Source organism: Chiloscyllium plagiosum, unplaced genomic scaffold (assembly GCF_037043375.1).
Source record: "Chiloscyllium plagiosum isolate Xiang-an unplaced genomic scaffold, Cpla_swu_hap1 HiC_scaffold_5, whole genome shotgun sequence".
Lineage (NCBI taxonomy): Eukaryota > Metazoa > Chordata > Chondrichthyes > Orectolobiformes > Hemiscylliidae > Chiloscyllium > Chiloscyllium plagiosum.
The window spans coordinates 479,141-501,935 of NW_028270143.1; the positions used below are offsets into that span (position 1 = coordinate 479,141).

General features: G+C 41.7%; 1 protein-coding gene across 7 annotated transcripts in view; it reads right to left on the reverse strand.

The window, feature by feature from the left end:
* The window catches only part of LOC148149855 (uncharacterized), a 338,979-nt gene that overhangs the window by 309,575 nt on the left and 6,609 nt on the right, over positions 1–22,795 (reverse strand). For all 7 annotated transcript variants that reach the window (XM_087986890.1, XM_087986894.1, XM_087986892.1 and 4 more), the window contains one exon: positions 21,828–21,899. In XM_087986890.1, the coding sequence (XP_087843016.1) occupies positions 21,828–21,899 (72 nt within the window). The remainder of the gene's footprint in view (positions 1–21,827; positions 21,900–22,795) is intronic.

Here is a 22,795-nt window from a genome sequence, read left to right on the forward strand (position 1 = left end):
TACCTGGCATATGCTTCCTTCTTTTTTTTATCAAAACCTCAATTTCTCTAATCATCAAGCATTCCCTACACCTAACAGCCTTGCCTTTCACCCTAACAGAACATACTGTCTCTGGACTATTTCTCCTCATTGAATTCCTAAATGGCCTGCTTCACATCCTTAACCTGCAAACCCTGGTTGTGGACTACCCTGCCATTAAAACCATACATCCTGACTTTTTGCTGTCTAGTCCTGTTAGAATTTTATATGTTTCTATGCGGTCCCCCCTCATTCTTCGAAACACCAGTGAATACAAACTTAACAGGTCCAATCTCTATTCATAGATCACATTCCTGCCATCACAGGAATCAGTTTTGTAAACCTTTACGGCACTCCCTCCATTGCCAGAACATTCTTTCTCAGATAAGGAAACCAAAACTGCACACAATATTCCCAGTGCGGCCTCACCAGTGCTCTGTATAATTGCAGCAAAACATTTTTGTTCTTGTAATTGAATCATCTCATTACAAAGGCCAACATACAATTTGCTCTCTTTGCTGCTTGCTGCATCTGCACACTCACTTTTGGAGACTGGTGCATGAGCGCACCCAGGTCTCATTGAACATCCCATTCAGTTTTCAGCCATACAACAATCTACCTTCCTACGTTTGGTACCAGAGTGTATAGCTGAAAATGTGTTGCTGGAAAAGCGCAGCAGGTCAGGCAGCATCCAAGGAGCAGGAGAATCGACGTTTCAGGCATGAGCCCAACCTCACATTTATCTACATTATACTGCATCTGCCATGCATTTTTCCACTCCCTCAGTCTGTTCAAATCACACTCCAACATCTCTGCTTTCTCCTCACAGATCGCCTTTTGACATAGCTTTACGTCAGAAAATGTAGGGGGTGATGGATTCTCAGGGGAACGTAGCACGAACAGCCAAGTTTCTGGTATTGAGACTTGCTCTAATGCAACGAGGGGTATGTCGGCTTCCAAGAGATCAATTGTGTTAGGGGATTCTGTAGTCAGAGGTACAGACAGGCGTTTCTGTGGGGCCAGCAGAGAAAAAGCAGAATGGCGTGTTGTGTCCCTGGTGCCAGGATCAAGGATGTCTCAGAGAGGGTGCAGAATGTTCTCACTGGGGAGAGGGGCCAGCAGGAGGTCATTGTCTACACTGCAACCAACGACATTGGAAGGGAAAAGGTTGAGACTCTGAAGGGAGATTACAGAGAGTTAGGCAGACATTTAAAAAGGAGGTCCTCAAGGGTAGTAATATCTGGATTACTCCCAGTGCTACGAGCTAGTGAGGGCAGGAATAGGAGGATAGAGCAGATGAATACATGGCTGAGGAGCTGGTGTATGGGAGAAGGATTCACATTTTGGATCATTGGAATCTCTTTTGGGGTAGAATGACCCGTACAAGAAGGATGGATTGCACCTAAATTGGAAGGGGACTAATAGACTGGCAGGGAAATTTACGAGAACTGCTTGGGAGGATTTAAACTAGTAAGGTTGGGGGGGGGGGGGGGGGGGGGGGGGGGGTGGGACCCAGGGAGATAGTGAAGAAAGAGATCGATCTGAGATGGGTACAGCTGAGAATAGAAGAAGTGAGTCAAACAGTCAGGGACAAGGTAGGACTAATAACTTAAACTGCATTTATTTCAATGCAAGGGGCCGAACAGGAAGGCAGATGAACTCAGGGCATAGTTAGGAACATGGGACTGGGATATCATAGCAATTATGGAAACATGGCTCAGAGATGGGCAGGACTGGCAGCTTAACGTTTCAGGATTCAAATGCTACAGAAAGGATAGAAAGGGAGGCGAGAGGAGGGGGAGTGGCATTTTTGATAAGGGATAGTGTTGCAGCTGTGCTGAGGGAGGATATTCCCGGAAATACATCCAGGGAAGTTATTTGCGTGGAACTGAGAAATAAGAAAGGGATGATCACCTTATTGGGATTGTATTATAGACCCCCCAATAGTCAGAAGGTTATTGAGAAACAAACTTGTAAGGAGATCTCAGCTATCTGTAAAAATAATAGGGTGGATATGGTAGGGGAATTTAACTTTCCAAACATCGACTGGGACTGCCATTGTGTTAAAGGTTTAGATGGAGAGGAATTTCTTAACTATATAGAAGACAATTTTCTGATTCAGTATGTGGATGTACCTACTAGAGGTGTAAAACTTGGAGAAAGTGAGGACTGCAGATTCTTGAGATCAGAGTTGTAAATGAATTGCTGGAAAAGCGCAGCAGGTTAGGCAGCATCCAAGGAGCAGGAGAATCGACGTTTCAGGCATGAGCCCTTCTTGACCTACTCTTGAGAAATAAGGCAGGGCAGTTGACTGAGGTGTCAGTGGGGGAGCACTTTGTGGCCAGCAACCATAATTCTACTTGTTTTAAAATAGTGATGGAAAAGGATAGACCAGATCTAAAAGTTGAAGTCCTAAATTGGAGAAAGGCCAATTTTGACGGTATTAGGCAAGAACTTCCGAAAGCTGATTGGAGGCAGATGTTCGCAGGTAAAGGGACGGCTTGAAAAATGGGAAGCCTTCAGAAATGAGATAACAAGAATCCAGAGAAAGTATATTCCTGTCAGGGTGAAAGGGAAGGCTGGTAGGTATAGGGAATGCTGGATGACTAAAGAAATTGAGGATTTGGTTAAGACAAAGAAGGAAGCATATGTACGGTATAGACAGGAGAGATCGAGTGAATCCTTAGAAGAGTATAAGGGAAGTAGGAGTATACTTAAGAGGGAAATCAGGAGAGCAAAAAGGGGACATGAGATAGCTTTGGCAAATAGAATTAAGGAGAATCTGAAGGGTTTTTACAAATATATTAAGGACAAAAGGCTAACTAGGGAGAGAATAGGGCCCCTCAAATGATCAGCAAGGCGGCCTTTGTGTGGAGCTACAGAAAATGGGGGAGATACTAAATGAATACTTTGCATCATTATTTACTGTGGAAAAGGATATGGAAGATATAGACTGTAGGGAAATAGATGGTGACATCTTGCAAAATGTCCAGATTACAGAGGAGGAAGTGCTCGATGTCTTGAAACGGTTAAAAGTGGATAAATCCCCAGGGCGTGATCAGGTGTACCCGAGAACTCTGTGGGAAGCTAAAGAAGTGATTGCTGGGCCTCTTGCTGAGATATTTGTATCATCGATAGCCACAGTCATAGACATGTACAGCATGGAAAAAGACCCTTCAGTCCAACCCATCCATGCCGACCAGATATCCCAACCCAATCGAGTCCCACCTGCCAGCATCCGGCCCATATCCCTCCAAACCCTTCCTATTCATATTCCCATCCAAATGCCTCTGAAATGTTGCAATTGTACTAGCCTCCACCACTTCCTCTGGCAGCTCATTCTATACACGTACCACCCTCTGCGTGAAAAAGTTGCCCCTTAGGTCTCTTTTATATCTTTCCCCTCTCACCCTAAACCTATGCCCTCTAGTTCTGGACTCCCCCACCCCAGGGAAAAGACTTTTTCTATTTACCCTATCCATGCCCCTCATAATTTTGTAAACCTCTATAAGGTCACCCCTCAGCCTCTGACGCTCCAGGGAAAACAGCCCCAGCCTGTTCAGCCTCTCCCTGTAGCTCAGATCCTCCAACCCTGGCAACGTCCTTGTAAATCTTTACCGAACCCTTTCAAGTTTCAGAACATCTTTCCGATAGGAAGAACAGAATCGCACGCAATATTCCAACAGTGGCCTAACCAATGTCCTGTACAGCCGCAACATGATCTCCTAACTCCTGTACTCAATACTCTGACGAATAAAAGGAAAGCATAACCAAACGCCGCCTTCACTATCCTATCTACCTGCGACTCCACTTTCAAGGAGCTATGAACCTGCACTCCAAGGTCTCTTTGTTCAGCAACACTCCCTCGGATCTTACCATTAAGTGTATAAGTCCTGCTAAGATTTGCTTTCCCAAAATACAGCACCTTTCATTTATCTGAATTAAACTCCATCTGCCGCTTCTCAGCCCATTGGCCCATCTGATCAAGATCCTGTTGTAATCTGAGGTAACCCTCTTCGCTGTCCACTACACCTCAAATTTTGGTGTCATCTGCAAACTTACTAACTATACCTCTTATGCTCGCATCCAATCATTTATGTAAATGACACTCCAGCACTTCCTCCTCCATTGGCACTCCACTGTGGGTGGCACGGTGACACAGTGGTTAGCACTGCTGCCTCACAGCCCCAGAGACCCGGGTTCAATTCCCGCCTCAGGCGACTGACTGTGTGGAGTTTGCACGTTCTCCCCGTGTCTGTGTGGGTTTCCTCCGGGTGCTCCGGTTTCCTCCCACAGTCCAAAAATGTGCAGGTCAGGTGAATTGGCCATGCTAAATTGCCCGTAGTGTTAGGTAAGGGGTAAATGTAGAGGTATGGGTGGGTTACGCTTCAGCGGGTCAGTGTGGACTTGTTGGGCCAAAGGGCCTGTTTCCACACTGTAATGTAATGTAATCTAATCTAATCACTGGTCACAGGCCTCCAGTCTGAAAAACAACCCTCCACCCTCTCTCTTCTACCTTTGAGCCAGTTCTGTATCCAAATGGCGAGCTCACCCTGTATTCCATGAGATCTAACCTTGCTTACCAGTCTCCCATGGGGAACCTTGTTGAACGCCTTACTGAAGTCCATATAGATCACATCTACTGCTCGGCCCTCATCAATCTTCTTTGTTACTTCTTCAAAAACCTCAATCAAGTTTGTGACACATGATTTCCCATGCACAAAGCCATGTTGACTATCCAGAATCAGTCCTTGCCTTTCCAAATACATGTACATCCTGTCCCTCAGGATTCCCTCCAACACCTTGCCCACCACCGAGGTCAGGCTCACCAGTCTATAGTTCCTGGCTTGTCTTTACCGCCCTTCTTAAACAGTGGCACCACGTTTGCCAACCTCCAGTCTTCAGGAAATAATGATGGTAAAGGATAGACCAGCTCTAAAAGTTGAAATTGTAAATTGGAGAAAGGCCAATTTTGACGGTATTCGGCAAGAACTTTTGAAAGCTGATTGGAGGCAGATGTTCGCAGGTAAAGGGACGGCTGGAAAATGGGAAGCCTTCAGAAATGAGATAACAAGAATTCAGAGAAAGTATATTCCTGTTAGGGTGAAAGGAAGGCTGATAGGTATAGGGAATACTGGACGACTAAAGAAATTGAGGATTTGTTTAAGAAAAAGAAGGAAGCATATATGTCAGGTATAGACAGGAAAGATCGAGTGAATCCTCAGAGTATAAAGAAAGTAGGAGTATACTTAAGAGGGAAATCAGGAGGGCAAAACAGGGACATGAGATAGCTTTGGCAAATAGAATTAAGGAGAATCCAAAGGGTTTTTACAAATATATTAAGGACAAAAGGGTAACTAGGGAGAGAATAGGGCCCCTCAAAGATCAGCAAGGCAGCCTTTGTGTCGAGCCTCAGAAAATGGGGGAGATACTAAATGAATATTTTGCATCAGTATTTACTGTGGAAAAGGATATGGAAGATATAGACTGTAGGGATATAGATGGTGACATCTTGCAAAATGTCCAGATTACAGAGGAGGAAGTGCTGGATGTCTTGAAACGGTTAAAGGTGGATAAATCCCCAGGACCTGATCAGGTGTACCTGAGAACTCTGTGGGAAGCGAGAGAAGTGATTGCTCGGCCTCTTGCTGAGATATTTGTATCATCGATAGTCACAGGTGAGGTGCCGGAAGACTGGAGGTTGGCAAACGTGGTGCCACTGTTTAAGAAGGGTGGTAAGGACAAGCCAGGGAACTATAGACCGGTGGGCCTGACCTCAGTGGTGGGCAAGGTGTTGGAGGGAATCCTGAGGGACAGGATGTACATGTATTTGGAAAGGCCCTCTACTTTTTGTCATTTACATAAATGATTTGGATGCGAGCATAAGAGGTACAGTTAGTAAGTTTGCAGATGACACCAAAATTGGAGGTATAGTGGACAGCGAAGTGGGTTACCTCAGATTACAACAGGATCTGGACCAGATGGGCCAAATGGGCTGAGAAGTGGCAGATAGAGTTTAATTCAGATAAATGAAAGGTGCTGCATTTTGGGAAAGCAAATCTTAGCAGGACTTAATGGTAAGGTCCTTGGGAGTGTTGCTGAATAAAGAGACCTTGAGTGCAGGTTCATAGCTCCTTGAAAGTGGAGTCGCAGGTAGATAGGATAGTGAAGGCGGCGTTTGGTATGCTTTCCTTTATTGGTCAGAGTATTGAGTACAGAAGTTGAGAGGTCATGTTGCGGCTATACAGGACATTGGTTAGGCCACTGTTGGAATATTGCATGCAATTCCGGTCTCCTTCCTATAAGAAAGATGATGTGAAACTTGAGAGGGTTCAGAAAAGATTTACAAGAATGTTGCCAGTGTTGGAGGATCTGAGCTACAGGGAGAGACTGGAACAGGCTGGGGCTGTTTCCCCTGGAGGGTCAGAGGCTGAGGGGTGACCTTATAGAGGTTTACAAAATTATGAGGGGCATGGATAAGATAAATAAACAAAGTCTTTTCCCTGGGGTCAGGGAGTCCAGAACTAGAGGGCATAGGTTTAGGGTGAGAGGGGAAAGATATAAAAGAGACCTAAGGGGCAACATTTTCACGCAGAGGGCGTTACGTGTATGGAATGAGCTGCCAGAGGTGTGGTGGAGGCTAGTAAAATTGCAACATCTAAGAGGCATTTGGATAGGTAAACAAATAGGAAGGGTTTGGAAGGATATGGGCCGGGTGCTGGCAAGTGGGACTAGATTGGGTTGGGATAGCTGGTCAGCATGGACAGGTTGGACTGAAGGGTCTGTTTCCATGCTGTACATCTCTATGACTCTGCAAATCTTGAGAAATAATGTTTAGTTCTATCATCTAAATCATTAACGTACATTGTGAATAGCTAGGATAATACCGAGCCCTGTGATACCCCACTAATCATTGTCTGCCATTCAGAAAAAGACCCATTTATTCCTACTGTTTCCTGTATGTTGACCAATTCTCTACACACTTCAATATGCTATCCCCAATACCATACATCTTAATTTTACACATTAATCTTTTCTGTGGAAGTCAAAGACCTTCTAAAAGTCCAAATAAAGCACATCCACTGGCTCCAAAATCAACCCTACTTGTTACATCCTCAAAGAAATCAAGTAGATTAACGAAAAATTAGATTTTCCTTTTTGTGAATCCATGCTGACTATGTCAGATTTTACAACTAAGTGCTCTGCTACAGAATCCTTGATAATGGGCTCAACATCTTCCCCAACTACTGACTTCAGACTCACTGTTCCGTAATTCCTTGTTTTCTCTCGACCTCCCTTTTAAATAGTGGGGTTACATTAGCTACCCTCCACACAGTCCAAAGATGTGCAAGTTAGGTGAATTGGCTGTGCTAAATTGAGAGTGTGTTGCTGGAAAAGCACAGCAGCTCAGCCAGCATCTGAGGAACAGGAATATCAATGTTTTGAACCGGAGCTCTTCATCAGGGATGCCCATTGTGTCAAGGGATGTGCAGGCTTGGTGGACAGGCTAGTTGGGTGGATCTGGGCAGGTCAGTTTGAGCTTGCAGGATTGAATGGCCTGCTTCCACACTATAGGGATTCTAGGATATATAGGAACTGTTCTAGAGTCTAACGAATCTTAGAAGATAATCACCAATGCATCCACTATCTCTAGAGACACTTTCTTAAGTACTCTGAGATGCAGATTATCAGGCTCTGGGGATTTATCAGCCTTCAATTACATCAATTCCTCCAACATACTTTCTCTGTCAAATATTTGCCCACTCACTCAACTTGTCCAAATCACATCAAAGCCTCTCTGCGTTCTCCTTACAGATCACCTTCCCACCCAGCCTTGTGTCATCTGCAATCTTGGAGAAATTACATTTAATTCCCTCATCTAAATCATTAATATATATTCTGAACAGCCTAGGTTCAAGCACTGATCTCTGCAATACCCCACTAGTCATTGTTTATCACTCAGAAAATAACTGTTTTTCCTGTCTGCCAACCTGCTCTCTACCTACGTCAGTACATTACACCCAATCTTAAATACACTCAATCTTTATATGCTAGCCTCTTAAATGGGAGCTTATTAAAAGCATGCATAAAATAGAAACTGTGTAATCTACCTTATTATAGGAAGTAACTTCTGAGACTTTTGAAATGAAGATTTCATGAAGAAATGGAACAGCTTCTCACATTTTGAGTGATGTTTAAAATATTGCTCTACCTGATTTGCACTCATGATCTTCTTAATTGAATGGAGAAAACCATTGTGGAAGATTGACCTGCACAATTTCAGTCAGATTGATACAAGCAAAGTGCACATTCGTAGTAGGACAGTATTCTTTTGTTTACATCTCATTATGCACAAAGCATTTTTGCAATCCACAGGATTATGTATGCACTTTGGAGTTTAGGGAATTTAACCTGCTCAGTCTTTCTCCAGTTGTTTCCAGTTGTAAATTGGGAAAGTAATTTTATGAAGGCACTTTCACTACTATTACTTTTTGAGCACTAATGTTTAAAGGTTTGCAAAGATTGTTTTATTTGAAAAACTATGGAGATGCCTGGACTTATTCAAGAAGTTACTGGAAGAACATTTCTTTTTGGAAACAGTTATTAGGAGAGACTATTTTGCTGAGTTGACACTGGAGCATTGAAGATTATAGAACTCCTTGGATTTGCAAACTGAGATATCAATGAATTCGGAGGAGGAGTGGGGCATTTGGCTCCTGGAGCCTGTTCTGCGATGTAATGAGATCATGGCTGATCTGACTGTAATCTGAACTCCACATTCCTGCCTAACCCCAGTACCTTTTACCTCCTTGCTTACCAAGAATCTATCTTCCTCTGCCTTAAAAATATTCAAAAGATTTGCTTCCATTATCTTTTGAGGAACAATTCCAAGGTCTCTCAACTAACCTCGAGAAAACATTTCTCATTTATGACAAATCTCTTATGAAATGGTGACTTATAGCTCTAGATACTCCCACTAGAGGAAATACTCTTACCACATCCATTCTGTCAAGTCCCATCAGGATTCTATATGTTTAAATCAAGTCACCTTCTAAATTCCAGTGGATGCAAGCCTAGCCTGTTCAACGTTTGCTCAAAAGACACACTGCTTCTTCCAAATACCAGTCCAGTAAACCTTCTCTGAATTGCTTCCAACCTATTTACATCCTTCCTTAATTAAAGAAACTAAAACTAGTCATATCAACAGAGCCCCGCATAACTCAAGTAGAACGTCCCTACTTATGTATTCAATCCTCCCCTTAACAATCATTATACAAGCTTTCCTAACTATATGCTATACCTGAATATCAGACCTTTGAGAATCATAAACCAGGATACGGAGGGGTAAGGGGGACAGAATAAAGTATAGAATAAAATCCCTACAGTGTGGAAACAGGCTATTTAGCCTAGCAAGTCCACACCAACCCTCCAAACAGTATTCCACCCAGATCCATTCCCTTATCCTATTACTCTACAATTCCCCTGACTAATGCACCTAGCCTACACATCCCTGAACACTATGGGCAATTCAACATGGCCAATTCACCTAACCTGCACATCTTTGGACTGTAGGAGGAAACAAGAGCAGCCAGAGGAAATCCACATAGACACGGAAAGAATGTGCAAACTCCACACAGACAGTTGCCCGAGGCTGGAATTAAACCCAGGTCTCTGGCGCTGTGAAGCAGCAGTGCAAACCACTGAGCCGTCATGCCACTCTCTACGTTTTCTGGGTAGTGCCCTAGGACCAATCACCATCAACTGCTCCATTAATTACCTTCCTGAGGTCAAGGCAGAGGGGAGAGGAGAGTGAATACCCTTGACATCAAGGCTACATCAATGTCAGAAGTGGGATGTTTGCTGATTATTGCGCAACATTCAACCCAGTTTGTGAAACTCCAGATACTAAAGCAGGCTATGGCTAAATGAAGCAAGATCAAGACAATATCTATGCCTGGGCTGCTGAGTGACAACCAGCGTTTGCACCACACAAGTGCCAGGCAATGACTATGTCCAAGAGAAGATAACAGAGTACAATAGGTGAATGGGGGTGGAATGAAAGTGATATGTCAGAGAGGAGGGTGGAGTGGATAGGTGGAAAGGAAGATAGGCAAGTAGGAAAAGTTATGGGGACAGTGCTGAGCTGGAAGTTTGGAACTGGGGTGGGGGGGGGGGGGGGGAGAAAGAGAGGGGAAATGAGGAAACTGGTGAAGTCCACATTGATGCCCTGGGGTTGAAGTGTTCCGAGGCAGAAGATGAGGCGTTCTTCCTCCAGGCGTCGGGTGGTGAGGGAATGGTGGTGAAGGAGGCCCAGGACCTCCATGTCCTCGGCTGAGTGGGAGGGGGAGTTGAAATGTTGGGCCACAGGGCGGTGTGGTGGATTGGTATGGGTGTCCTAAAGCACTCTGCCAGTAGGCGTCCAGTCTCCCCAATGTAGAGGAGACCGCATCGGGAGCAACAGATACAATGTGATATTGGTGGATGTGCTGATTAAACTTTGATGGATGTGGAAGGCTCCTTTGGGGCCTTGAATGGAGGTGAGGGAGGTGGTGTGGGCACAGGTTTTGCAATTCCTGCAGTGGCAGGGAAAGGTGCCAGGATGGGAGGGTGGGTTGTAGGGGGCCGTGGACCTGATCAGGTAGTCACGGAGGGAACAGTCTTTGAAGAAGGCGGAAAGGGGTGGGAGGGAACTATATCCCTGGTGTTGGGGTCCGTTTGGAGGTGGCGGAAATGTCGGCGGATGATTTGGTTTATGCAAAGGTTGGTAGGGTGGAAGGTGAGCACTGGGGGGTTTCTGTCCTTGTTACGGTTGGAGGGATGGGGTCTGAGGGCAGAGGTGCAGGATGTGGATGAGATGCGTTGGAGGGCATCTTTAACCATGTGGGAAGGGAAATTGCGGTCCCTAAAGGAGGCCATCTGGAGTGTTCTGTGATGGAACTGGTCCTCCTGGGAGCAGATACGGCGGAGGCGGAGGAATTGGGAATACGGGATGGCATTTTTGCAGGAGGTAGGGTGGGAAGAGGTGTAATCCAGGTAGCTGTGGGAGTCGGTGGGTTTGTAAAAAATGTCAGTGTCAAGGCAGTCGTCATTAATGGAGATGGAGAGATCCAGGAAGGGAGGGAGGTGTCACAGATGGTCTGCTGTACCAGATGGCCTCATTCTTTAGAGCCATCACAGAACACACCAGATGGCCTCCTTCTTTAGAGACCGCAATTTCCCTCCTCCAGTTCCAAACTTCCAGCTCAGCACTGTCCCCATGACTTGTCCTACCTGCCTATCTTCCTTTCCACCTATCCACTCTGACCTATCACCTTCATCCCACCCCTATTCACCTATTGTACTCTATGCTCCTTTCTCCCCAACCCCACCCTCTCATTTATCTCTCCACCCTTTAGGCACTCTGCCTGTATTCCTGATGAAGGGCTTTTGCCCGAAATGTCGATTTTCCTGCTCCTCAGATGCTGCCTGAACTGCTGTGCTTTTCCAGCACCACTCTAATCCAGAATCTGGTTTCCAGCATCTGCGGTCATTATTTTTACCTATGTCCAAGGGAAGAAGAGAAAATCTAACCATTGTCTCTTTACATTCAGTGACACTACTACCAACAACATTCTCAAAGTTACCATTGACCAGAAACTGAACTGGACAAGCCATTAAATGCTGTGGCTACAAAAAGTCAGGTCAAAGGCTGGGAATTCTGCAGCAAATAACTCAACTTCTGACTCAAAGCATGTACAAGGCACAAGTCTGGAATGAGATAGAACACTCTCCACTTTACTGGATGAGTGTACTTTCAACAACACTCAACAAGCTTGACACCAATCGGGACAAAACAGCCACTTTATCAGATGCGCAAACATTCACTCTCATAATCACCGATACACAGTAGTGGCAGTGTACCACCTATAAGATGCATTGGAAAAATTAGCAAAGTTCCTCAGACACCATCTTCCAAATCCTCAAGCTCTACCATTTTGAAGAACAAGAGCAATACATATATAGTAACACTATGATCTTCCATGTTCCCCTCCAAACTGCTCACCATTCTGGCATGGAAATATATTGTTGTTCCTTCAGTGCCAAGGTGTCAAAATCTTGGAACTCCCTTTCTAATAGCATTGTGGGTGTACCTAAACCAGAGTGTATCTAAAACAGTTCAAAGCAGCCACTCAGCATCACTTTTTCAAGGCCAACTAGGAACTGGCAATGGATGCAGGCCCAGCCAGTGAAATCCACATCCCTTGAATGAATAAAAAAGAATGCTCACCATTTAGATAATATGCTTATTTTTTATTCTTCCAGTCAAAATGGAAATTTCACATTTCCCCACATTAAACTCCTTTTGCCAGATTTGTCCACTTACTCAATCTATATGTTTATCCCTTTGTAGTCTGCTTATGTCCTCTTCATAACTTACTTTCCTACCTATCTTCATGTCATCAGTAAATTTAGCAAGTATATCTTAATCCAAGTCAGTTACATCAATGGTAACATCTTGAGGTCCCAGTACAGATCACTGCAGAACAACATTCATTGCATCTTACATACTAGTCTTAGAACAGCTTCTGAATAGATCGCAGATGCACAATGTGTACCAAGATGCCAGTGAAATCCACTGGAACATTCCATACCTTATTATTCTTTTTTTATTCAACTATTAACAATTACTTGGACAAAGTTTTTTTTTAAATTGAGCTCTGCAGATAAAGTTCTTTGATTATTTTGCTTTAATGTGTATGTTAGAGTTATAGACCTGGTTTTAACTTTTATAGAAATGTTAATATTTAAGCTTTCATATTTTAAAATGTGTTAATCAATTTTTCATCTTTGTTGATTTAATTTATAATAAGTGAATAATTCCGTTATTAAAGAAATCTGGTTTACAGACACTTTTGTATTTGGCAACATTTAAATATATTTTGTGACCAGCAGAATGAGAGTAAATCAGTACACTCCTCTAAACTCTGATAACAGTAATGAAAACTGGCTGGTATTGCAGAAGTCATGCAAGAAAGCCTGGAAATTGCTGGAAGTAATAAAGTCCAGACCAAAGTAACCACAAAAATTTCTGGTAGTCTTGTGCCTGTCCTCCCATGAAAGTTGCCTTGAAACATGCAACATGACTCTATTCTCCTATTACTGGTGAATCAATATTTTCATAAGCCTTGTTTTGCCGACAAGTCAAGGCAAGTCTACAGTTAATGGTAACTGTGAAGGTGGATTCAATAAGGATAATGCCAAAGTTGTTCATGCACAATGGTGAGAAGGGGGTAAAACTTCTCACACAATTCCCGAAGCACAGTTTAAAATTTTAGCATTAAGTTATTGCTGCTCTTTGAACAATTTCTTTTATTCTGTCGTGGGACATAGGCTTCACTAGCTGAGCCAGCATTTATTGGCCATATTTAGCTGCCCTTAACAAGTTGGGCAATTACTAACAGTTCTGGATTAGTGGTGCTGGAAGAGCACAGCAGTTCAGGCAGCATCCAAGGAGCAGCGAAATCGACGTTTCGGGCAAAAGCCCTTCATCAGGAATAAAGACAGAGAGCCTGAAGCGTGGAGAGATAAGCTAGAGGAGGGTGGGGGTAGGGAGACTGCTTGGCCAAAGATTTTTTTCCCAACAGAACTCTACAGATGAAGTTTCTTGATGTTTTTTCTTTAACCTGCATATTAGGATTGCGTGATTTATAACTTTAGATAATTTACAACCTTTATTATTTGTAAATGCCCAGTTTGTAAGGACATGACTGAATTCCTGATTGAACACCAATCTTTCAAGTAACTCCCACCCCCCAACCAACAGAAAACAGGCAATTGAATAGTTAAAGTAAAGGTTTAATTACTTGATTGGAAATTGCCCAGCCTAAGGACATTCCTCATTCCCTAGATCTTGAGGAGGAGCTTCATTTACGCCAGTATCTGAGAAAAATATTATGTTATGTCAGAATAACTATTTTTGGAATCAAAACCATCTTTGGGCACCGATTCTATCCAGTGGCCTGATTAAATTCTCTAAGCTGCAGAGTAACATTGTTAATGAATTTAATTTCATGCTTTAAATGCTAACTCAATTTATTTAACCATAAAAACTGAAACATAACAGCCGTGCCTAACAGAAGGGACTATTTCCTCTCTGACAACCAGGTAGAATCAACTCCAACATTTATTTGCTTCACCTGTACTTCTTTCGACTTATCATGAGCAGTAAATAGAAATGTTATGGATTGCATCTACACTTGGAAGGCCAAACACAAATTGCGTGATCACTCTGGTGAGTGACTCCATTCAATCAATAAGTATGATTGTGACTTCTCTCAACCACACCTACTCTGACCTCGGTCTGAAGCTTCCTATACTGTTACCATGATGCTCAACATTGGCTTGAGGACCATCATATTTTTCAACTACTGTATTGGACAGTCTTCTGGATCACATACTGACTGCTATAATTTCACATCAGAACCATGTTGCTACGCTTTTCAGACAGTAGTGGCTGAGTTTTCAACACAGGAGGAAGAAACAAGGATTCAATCTGTTTTTGGGTGGGATGCCTCGGGGGAAATGGATTAAAATTAAAATTGTGTTTATGGACTGAAATGGGGAATGTGCTGCTTTAAAAACTAGTGTTTGTTGAAGGCATTGCTACAATTTTTAAAAGCAAGCTACCAACGATTGTTGTAAATGCCTGACATTGGGAGTTGGTCTGAATTCCAACCAGTCAGTACATACTGAGCCAGTTTGGAGGTGGGCAGGAAAGAGTTTGATTGTTTCCCTTGAAAAATACTTGTTACACTGTTTTAAGAGTTATTTACCACTTAAACCAGGAAATCTACTATCATTTTGGTTCAGCAAGTTAGGGACAAGTTGCTGGATACAAAATTTCAGCCAGATAGGGGAGGCTAATGGAGCTGCTGGCCATGCTGCTGTCATTCCAACCAGTAATGCTTTGAATTTTGACAGAGTCTCAAGATTCAAGTGAATGCATTATTTGATTTGTCTCATCAGTAAGGGAATCAAGGGTTCAGGAAAAAGCAGGAAAGTGGATTTGAACATTATCAGGTCAGCCACGATCTCATTGAATGGGAAGGCAGATTCAGTGGGCTAAATGGTTTACTTCTCCTACATCTTACAGTTTTATGGTCTTTCAGCACATAAGTATGGATGAGTTTGAAGACTGTATATTGAATAGACAGGACTTAATTATAATCACAATACATTTACCTTCATTATCTACAGCCTATTTCAAGTTAGCAACAAATTTTATTTGCTCATCTTTATTTTGGGCTGTAACTTAAAGTCTAATCTTAAACTGAACTTGCATTTTGTTTTATTCCCAATCGGCTACTTCATACTAAATATTTAGTATTTTCCTTTTGAAAATGAAATATGAAATAAATTAACAAAAACATTTTATTTATAGATTCCAAATTATGTATATAAACAATTTTGCTAACTCTTTCTCAAGTGTAAAGTATTTTTTCCCCTTTTTGGACTTCAAACTGAAATAGAAGTTGAACTACTATGTAGCTCAAATACCAAGAAAGATTTGCAACTTGTGTAAAGGCAAGCTGTGCAAAACAATGCTTGTCTGAAGCAGTGAGATTGTTGCTTTGCTACTGAGCAGTACCAGGGTTTGAGTTAAGGGAAGCTGAAAATGTGTTGCTGGAAAAGGGCAGGTGGTCAGGCAGCATCCAAGGAGCAGGAGAATCGATGTTTCAGGCATGAGCCCGGGCAGATTCCTGAAGAAGGGCTCATGCCCTAAACATCGATTCTCCTGCTCCTTGGATGCTGCCTGACCTGCTGCGCTTTTCCAGCAACACATTTTCAGCTCTGATCTCCAGCATCTGCAGTCCTCACTTTCTCCTTGAGTTAAGGGAAAACTACCTGCCAACAACCTTTGGACGGGTCAAGCTGCAGTTTACAAATGTGTAGGTGGTAACTGAAGACCTCAAGAGACCCAAACTGAAAACACCGCGCTCTCTCTCCCCACTTCTCCCAGCGTTAGTGAAAAGACAAAAAATACCAAGAAAGTTTAAAAGAAAGAACTTGACCTAGAAAAGACCGAGCACACCAGATTAACCAATGTGGAAAATCAACCATTGCTTCACAGACATCATCAATGCTGAAATGAAAAAGGACAGACAATTTAATCAGCACAGCAGGTCAGGCAGCATTCGAGGAGCAGGAGAATCAATGTTTCGAGCCCTTCATGAGGAATGTCAATGTCCTGCTCCTTGGATGCGGCCTGACCTGCTGTGCATTTCCAGCAACACACTCAACTCTGATCTCCAGCATCTGCAGACCTCACTTTCTCCTAGACAATTTAATTACCCTTGAGATTCTAATACTATCTGTGCCAAATACCACTTTTGTTTGGAGTGAGACAAAGCAAGGGGGCAAGAGAGAGAGTGTGAGAATCAGTTTTGCAACAGTCTTTTGATTGGTTTTTCAAAAACTACCAGTTGGGATTGTCAGGAGTGTTCAGCATAATTTTATGATTAGTTCCTGGACAGGTGGCCTACAGTCTTGTATTTGAGGCAAAATATCAAGTCGGCAAAGAGAAAGCACCTAAATCTATGTCTCTCTCTTGCTTGTGTAGAAAAGTAACAGAAAATCTCTTCAAAACTGTTCTCATCCAATTTTTTTCTTTAAAGTGCTGTCTCTCCAAATTGCCTGTTGAAAACAAACAGGTGAAAAAAAACACCTACAGAGGCACTGAAAGGGTTAACCTCCGAACCAGTGAATGAAAAACAGCATGAGTGTGCAAACAACCTGGTCTCATGAGCAAAGAACTGAAAGGAAGTGGAGGTAACTGAAAGAAAACAACTCATCAACATCGGTGGTCTGAACAGGTGCTAGGATTGTATTTGACATTTTTTCTCCTCCCAAACTCATAATATTTGTGGTCTTGCCTCTTTGTATTTCAGTTTCTGTGTTTGGGAATTTCAAAAAGGGGTCGAGTTTAAGTTATAGAGTACATGTCAATAATTCATGTCATTTCTTAAAAACAGCTTGGTAAGACTAAATCAGTTATTGTCTTGTTAATAAAAAAAAAGCTTGATGTATAATTTTAAAGCTGAATTAGGCAGTTAGGTAAAATTGGGTAATTCAGTGGTTTAATCAAATTTTCCCATTTGTGATGATTCCAGGATTAATGGAGCTTGATTGCAGTGCATCATTGTGCACTGAACTGCATGTTCAGTGGGTCGTGGCATTGTCGGTCTTAACAGCTTGGGAGTGTGGGGATGTGTGTGTGTTTATGTGTATGTATGTGCGCATTTGGAGTTTTTAAAAGGGATATAGGTTAAATCGCAAAGTATTAGACAAGCTATCCTTTCTTTTCTTTACCATTTATTAAAGTTAAGTGTGTTATAATAAATAGTTATTTTCTGTCAATGATGAAACCTAATGTGAATTGCTTTTGTGCTGAACAGCAGTGAGGCAAACTGATTAGCTTGCTTGTCTAATTGAAATTTTATACATTCTGTGACAGCTAGTAAAACAGTGGGGCATGATTATTATTAATACACTCTTTCAAGTTAACTTGTGATGAAAGAAGAAAACCCCAAAAGAAAAGGTCAACACAAATACAGGAGATAATGGTACTATATAACCATATAATGTAATAAAATGAGAGAGAATGAAAAAGGTGTCTCTGAAAATCAAGTGTTAGCCCTTGAGAAAATCACAGAAGGAGCCTTTTTATATAAAAAAAACAACTTGTTCCGATATATTATCTCACAATTCTGAGCAGGTGGGATTTAAACCGAGACCTCCTGACCCAGAGCGAGGGACATTACCACAGCCCGGAGAAAGTGAGGACTGTAGATGCTGGAGATCAGAGTTGAAGAGCACGGTGCTGGAAAAGCACAGCTGGTCAGGCAGCATCCAAGGAGCAGGAGAATTGGCATTTTGGGCAGAAGCCAAACTTCAGTTCTCCTGCTCCTTGGATGCAGTCTGACAGGCTCTGCTTTTCCAGTTCCATGCTCTGACATTACCACAGCCCCCAAGGAAGCTACACAGGAGCCATTTAGAATAAAGATAAATAGAACCAATTTTACCATCTCAGCTGGGTTCAATCAACTCGCATCTTCAGGGTTCGGATTGGGGGGTTGGTGTGCTAGTCAGCATCTCTTCAAGGGATATCCCATGTGCACTAGGATCCATCTATATACTTTAGTGGGATGGGGCAGTTGCTGTTGGAGTAAAGTGCTAAGGCAGTCTGGACTGGCTGTGAATGGAGGAGTCGTGATGGTTGGTAGAAACATAAGCACAGATATGGATGCTGAGGAAGAGGAAGGCTTCCCTGTGCTGAACCTCACTCACAAGTCACTGGGTGTCTTGACAGCTACATGGTTGCAATCAATAATGCCCGAGGGAAGCCAGAGGGAAAAACCTAATGGTTTTGGTCAGTAAATGAACATGTAGTTAACTTCTGGCAAAGAGCGCATCAGTGATCAGAAAGATGCAGTGGTGTGCAGACATTTTTGATAACACTACTAAGGTCTGCAGCTAATCCTTAGTAGCCCAAAAAGATGATGTTCAAGGCCACAGTGACTTTTACAATGATTGACCAGGGCATTGCTTAGAGATCTTCAGTGATAAGCTCGCAAATCTCTGTTGTCATCGGTCTTGAGATTCACAGTTTCATTCAGCCTAATTCATCTCCAAATAGCTTAGCCTTTATCAGTTGATCCTGTATTTAAGGTTTGGCCTCAATTGTCTTCCTGCCTTCCTTTTCTCTTTGCCCTCCGGAAATGTTCCAATGAAAAGTGTTGCTGTTTTTTGCCACATGTTCCACTGCTGCCTGCAGTCTTCCTTCACAGCAGGTGGCCACTCATTGTCCTTGACTACTTATTCCTTTGCATCCATGATTCCAGGGAGCATGCCTAACTTGTTTTCAAAGCTTGGGTGCTGTGCACTCACTCTCACTGCTATATATGCAGTACCAAGGAAAAGCCCTTGCCATGTGTCCAGACCTTATTGGCTGCAGTAATCCACAATCTGTATACTCACCCTCACTCAGTCCATGGACAACTTCCAAAACTTTCATAAAATATCCCACCTGCCTCCTTTAACAATGTGTAAACAAGCTTTTTAACAAGTTTTAATTTGTAACTTTTTTTTAAGTTTAACTGGCCTCAGTGGAGCGTGGAATAGGAATCCTGTGCTGCCAATTCGGATTTTTATGACGGACGTCTGAGGCAGTTGGAACTTAAACCTTCCTTATTATTGTCCATACTGGGATCAGCATCTTAAAATTGATACTCCATCTTGTTTCATTTCCATTTTGAAAAGCCACAAAAGTTCAGCCCCAGGAGGTGCTAATGATCATGCTGATTTCCAACTACAGAGCTGTGCAACAACCTTTTGTCCTTTTACTTGTTTCATTCTTGTTTTTGACTTCCACTATCATCTCTTTCAACATGTAGTAAGTCTCGTCTTCCATCTTATCACACATTAGCCTTTTTAACTTCCCTTTCCACCTAATACTGCTGCCTCCGATCCCCATACGCTTTCCCCAGCCTTGTATTTGCTTACGATCAATCACGTCTAACATTTCCCGACTGTGATTGTGTCTAAAACATTACCTGTGTTTATCTCTCCACTGATGCTGCTTGACCTGCTACAGTCTTTCCAGCATTTCCTGCTTTTATCACCATTATTTATAATAATTACTGAGCATTATTATTTTCTGCTACACAAGAGGCTCGTAAACAATTTGCAATGTCTAATGCTAAAGCAATTACTATAATTACTTTTGCCTAAAACAGTTGATTCAGGACAATTCAAAGTTGATATTTTTCATTGGATTAATAATGAAACTAATAACAAACTAATAATGTTGAGAAAAACAATTGCTTGACAATGCTTGTTTTATGTTCCTTGATCGAAAAATTATTTGAGTGAACTAATTTCTCTGTATATATTATGCAACACTGTAGTCACACTCCTGATTCTCAACGTTCTTAATTAAATTCACAAGAACAAAGAACAGAAGTGCAATGTGTTCAACCCTTTGAGCCTGTTCCACCATTCACGAAGATCATGGTTGATCTCCATCCAAAATGTCTTGGCTAGTACAGATCTGTATCAATTTCCATCTATTTTGTTTATGCAGAGAGAGCTCCACATGTCTACCACCCATTGCATGAAAAAATGCTTCCTAACCTCTTCCCTCAAATGTCTCTGATTTTAAATTTCTGTTCTCTTGTCCTCGATCTCATACCATCAGCAAGAGTCTCTCTCTTATATATCCTAACAATTACTTTCAAAATGCTAAAGCCTCAATCAAATAATTATTTCACCTTCAATATTCCACGGTATAAACTCTCAAACCAAAAGAACAGAATTGAAGAAGGGTCACTGAATTTGAAACGTAAACTGTTTCCTCTCCACAGTTGCTGCCAGATCTGCTGAGTTTCTCTATCAATTTCTATTTTTGTCTGTGACTACATTTTATACTCAATCACCACACTTAATGTGTATAGGCCTCCGAGTTTCTTTGGCTCTTCACTTCCTGGCTTTTCAACATTATCCTATTTTTGGTCCAAAATTAATGATCTTATATAACCCTTTATTGAAATCTGATTGCCACAATTTTACCCACTCAATTAATCATCTGAAATATTGTTTCTTATACCGACTATACAGCCAAAGAAAGATCCAGCATTTACATAGTGGCTTTTATTATCTCAGGTTGTTGCAAAGTGCTTTACAATCAATATTTTTGATAGTGTAGAAACTACTGAAATGCAAGGCACATAGCAGACAATTTGCACACAGCAATGTCCCATAAACAATACAAAAAAGCCAAGCAACAAGGAGAAACCATCCCAAAATTCCCACATATTTGATCCATTCACACTCAAAATGACAAAAGAAAACCATCCTGACTCCTGAGCCTAAGTTGCATTTCAATCCAAAAATGGGAAGTGCCATTTTCAAACATCTCAGCTTTTAGGGAATTAATTAAAGCTTAGGCAAAGAAACAGTTGAGTAGCACCTTATTGCACTGAAATGCCTCAGGATGATTCCCAAAGAACTACTTCGAGTAAATGGGAACAGGGGTCATGCTTTTAATCTTGGGATCTGTTTTGGCATTCAATCATTTTCAATTACAGTACTTGCTTTTAATTCATATTCCTTAAAACCCTCCACAGGATTCTTTAAAACCATACATAGATTACAGCATTTCAATAGGCCATTTGGCCCAACTGGATTGTGCCCATGTTTAAACTCCCTATGAACCTATTTCTAACCCTTTTTCTTTTTAATCAAGCAAACTTCATTAATCTGTTTTGAGAATGTTAATTGTCCGAGAATCTAATCTTAATTAAGAGGAAATGGTTCCAAATTTCCAATCACTTGTGTAAAAGTGTGTTTGGTGATTTGAGTACAGAGTAAAAAGGTAACATAAAATTAAAAAAGGACATGACATTAAAAGAAGAAACTTGAAAATAAAATTAAGCATTAAAAATAGAAGGGGGAAGATAAATGATAAATTAGTCAAATTTAAAAGGTGTCTGCACTTAGTAAAATGAGCGGGGGAAAGACAACTGAAGCACTGTTACATTTATGTTCATTAGTAAAGGGAATAGTGCTAGAAACATTAACAGACTAGTAGCTATAATTCCTTTATTTTAAAAGATGGAATAAGTCTAGGGAAGCATAGGCGAAGTAGCTTAACATTTGAGTAACAATTTAGTTATCTTTCCTATCATCAATGACATAATAGAGAAACATCTAGTATATCAAAAATATGAATAATAGCTAAAATTTTTAACAAAAGGTCACACTTCACTAACCTTATTAATTCTTTTGAAGTAGTAACAGGAAAAGTAGATAAAAGTGTACTGAAATCTGTCTTTTTCCAAAATCTGATGAAAAGAAAAATAATATCAGTTTTATCAGCCTGGTGCCATTATCATTTCATCAATGCATGAATGAACTTTACATTTCCTGTGTCAGTTATTACTCAGGACTCCAGTCAAACAGTTGAGAGTTCTATTCCAGAGATGCAGGTACAAAATTTAGGCTGACATTTCAGTGCAGTGTGGGACAAGTGCTGCATTGACTGTATCCTGACTTTTGCATGTTGCGTTAGGCCATGTTCATATTTCTCTCTACCCAGTTGATAGTACTCCCAGCTGAGTTAGAAGGTCATGTGTTCCAGCTCCATTGAAATGACTGGATATCTTTTATTAATCAATCTGAGTTAAAAATCAACAATTATCCTACAATTAATTGTTGTTTGTGGAAGACAGGGATACTTAATTGCACAATCTATCAGATCTAAATTCTGCACTCCAACCATCCATTTTTGAATGAATTAATTAAGCAACTAATAGGAGGTGGATGGTCCAAATTGGCCCTATTCTCATCAATGGGGATGTCCAGCACATTCATGCAAATCATTAGGCCGAAGCACTTCCATCTATCTTTGGCCAAAATTGCTGAGTAGATGATCCATCTCAGCCTCTTCCTCAGGTTCCCAGCATCACAGATACCAATCTCCAAACAATTTCTTTCATTCGATGGATATCCAAAAGGCTTGGGGACTAACAACAGTAATGAAGACGTATTCCAGTACTTCCCATGACCCCAGCCAAGTTGTTCCAGTATTGTACAACACTAGCATCTATGTGAAAATGTGGTAAATTCCCCAGGTATGTGTTGTCTACAAAAAGCAGGTCAAATCCAACCAAGCAAAGCTCCAGACTGCATTACAACCTGGGTCCAAATATGGACAAAATAAGCTGAACTCCAGAGGTAG